The following is a 2697-nucleotide window of genomic DNA, read 5'->3' on the forward strand; positions in this document are numbered from 1 at the left end:
CAAGCAAGAAATGGAAATCAATCATTACTCAAATTGTAACTGAGTCTGTATATGAATGCCACCTGGACCCGCTCCTGCTCCCCATATGAGCACTTCCGGCAAGTGCACTTGCAATCACATTGCAATGGCAGTAGCAATTGCACTTGCCATTCATATACAGACTCATTTACGGTTTGGGTCTTGATTGATTTCCATTTCGAGCGTTGTTTCCAGAAAATGAACATTACGTTCGAACCTATTGCTTGCTATTATAAGTCCTCGATACCCAGTATAATTGATTAAGTGAACTTGTTGGTTTTATCATGAAACTGGACAGTAGCTGCAACGAGATTGGGCTTTGTTCAAAACATGAATAGATACTGCTTGCGTTTGTTGGTCCCCAGAATTTATGTTACGATCTCAATAACTACAGCAGAAACTGCAATCAAACTTTGATAAGATGCAAGTTCTACATGGCTCATTGAGTAGTTACACATTCTTACTAACACAATCATCATTGCACACCAATTCATTCACCAATCATCGCTCTGTAAGTTTTTGGTTCATTATTATCGGTTCGGTTAGTGCCCGAGGCCAAAAGAAGTTTTCAAACCGTTTGTTCTTTCGTTGTGTATCGTTTGTGGTATCACTTTTTTAGTGATGACTTATTTCAAGCTCAACAACAATTAGCCCGATGGGCGAGTGAGGATGTGGTATCCGTGGTGGTAATGGAACAAGGAACGGATGCGGCCCACTCGCAAGGTCCATCATCAGCCAATACCACACACGGCCATATGCAACAGCATCCATCGCAGCAGCAACAGCCGTTGCATCATCATCAACCGCCCCAGCCAGCTCAACCATTGGTGCATCTGCAGCAGCAACCGCTACCGCCACCGCCGCCGCATCAACTCATAGACAGCGTCAATGGAGTGCCAGTAATGGGCAGTTGTCACAATATCAACAATATGAACCACCAGGTGAACAGCAGAGACTACTATCCTTCGCCACCATCCACCGAGACCGGGAGCAGTGGAAGCGTAATACAGCCGTTGAGACGTGGACCCATTACGCCTGGCCCAGGACCCGACGGAAATCATATAATGGAGAATACCGGTCGGTATCCCGAATATAAACACTGATAATAGCTGAACGGGATTTGATGTTTCCGAACCGAAATTAAATCCCTTCCCGCTCTCACAAAGGCACACAGACAAGTCGATCCTAGTTCCCAAAAATCGCACATAAGGCGAGCTTGGATTAAGCCTAGTACTAACAGAAATCTGAAAAGGTATGAACAATGCAGAAGCTGTACAGAAAGTGGTTCAAAATCGTTGAATCTTGTAAAAGCTCTACTCTGATGTTTTGATGGCTCTGTACCTAATTACTGCAATCGTATTGATTCTTTTCTTAGAGATTCCAAAACTTTCACTTACCGTGCCCTTGTAATGTAATGTATACTTAATCACCCTACTACTTTCTCGGTATACACTCCGAGCAATGCAGAGATTTTACTCTGTACACGACATCAGTATAAAAAGCACGTACAAGATAATGAAGAAAATAAGAGAGAACGAAAGAGCCAGAGGAAAAGATGAAGAGAATTAAAAGATTAGTAGAATGACAAAACTCAACACATGAACATACAAAGTTATAGACCAAAATCAGCAGAACCACTGGAACTTTATCGACTAAAAGATGAAATAAGTTTTTCACTGACCGCATTAACTCAAATTCAAATACATGGACAATTGTATTGAAGGACCTGGATTGGAGTAATCCCAGCTACGGCACCGATGCTAGTGAACATCGGAAAATCGTCAAGAAAAACAAAAATAAACAAAACCCGTATGATAACCGAGGTCGTTAGAATCAGGCTAGTGAAGGATTAAAAAACGCAGCAAATCCCGTATAAGTTAATTGGCCTCATTTTTAAAGGCTCGTATAAGAAATGGAAATTAATTTGTGAACAATTAAGAGCCCCTGCTCACACGAAATATTTGAGATCTCTTAGACAACCGTAATCCTAACTCACATAGGCACCATTGACATTGTGTAACGTCGATTTTGAATGAAAACGACCCATTTGAGAAATATGGAAAAAAATAATTGTAAAACTAGTTAAACCAGACATTAGCTGAAAAAAAATTGTAAAATGGTAAATCCAGATTCTAAGCGACACATTGACCAAAAATCAGGCAAATCGGGAAGATTTAGGATAAATTAAGATCCGATTTTATCAAACTATTCTTGAACGGATTGACGAGAGGTTAACATTGTGCGACATTGTGAAGAAAGACGGGGGAGACAGCTATTAATTAAAATAATATCAGAGAAAAAAACAAACAATAATTATGAATGAAGAATGCAAGACACACACACATACGCATACAAAACGAATAGTTCCATGTTAAAGTAACAACTAATTACGAAACAGAAAACGAAAGTTTAAAAATACTTAAAACATTGTACACTTGCGCTACTATGTGAAACAATATATCTTTATGAAAATGAATAAGCAGAATACTGGCATAAAAAGCGAATAAAGCCCGGTAACACACAAAAATCTACCACACTTAGCAAACCCTTTATCTGAAAGCTAAACAAGGCTTTAAGTATAACTTTTCAAAAAAAAGTCATAAGCCACCACAATTCTTGAAATGCGGGAGAGAGAAATGATAAAAAACGAGAATATTTCCTTAATCAATAGGAGAGAGG

General features: G+C 39.4%; 1 protein-coding gene across 1 annotated transcript in view; it reads left to right on the plus strand.

Moving 5' to 3' along the window:
• Positions 1-1121, plus strand: part of LOC131213754 (glycine, alanine and asparagine-rich protein-like) — a 9144-nt gene extending 8023 nt beyond the window's left edge. Inside the window, exon 4 of the mRNA XM_058207870.1 lies at positions 638-1121. Within this exon, the coding sequence (XP_058063853.1) occupies positions 638-1121 (484 nt within the window). The remainder of the gene's footprint in view (positions 1-637) is intronic.
• The last annotated feature ends 1576 nt before the right edge of the window (positions 1122-2697 follow it).

This window comes from Anopheles bellator, chromosome X (genome assembly GCF_943735745.2).
Source record: "Anopheles bellator chromosome X, idAnoBellAS_SP24_06.2, whole genome shotgun sequence".
In the NCBI taxonomy this organism is placed as follows: Eukaryota; Metazoa; Arthropoda; class Insecta; order Diptera; family Culicidae; genus Anopheles; species Anopheles bellator.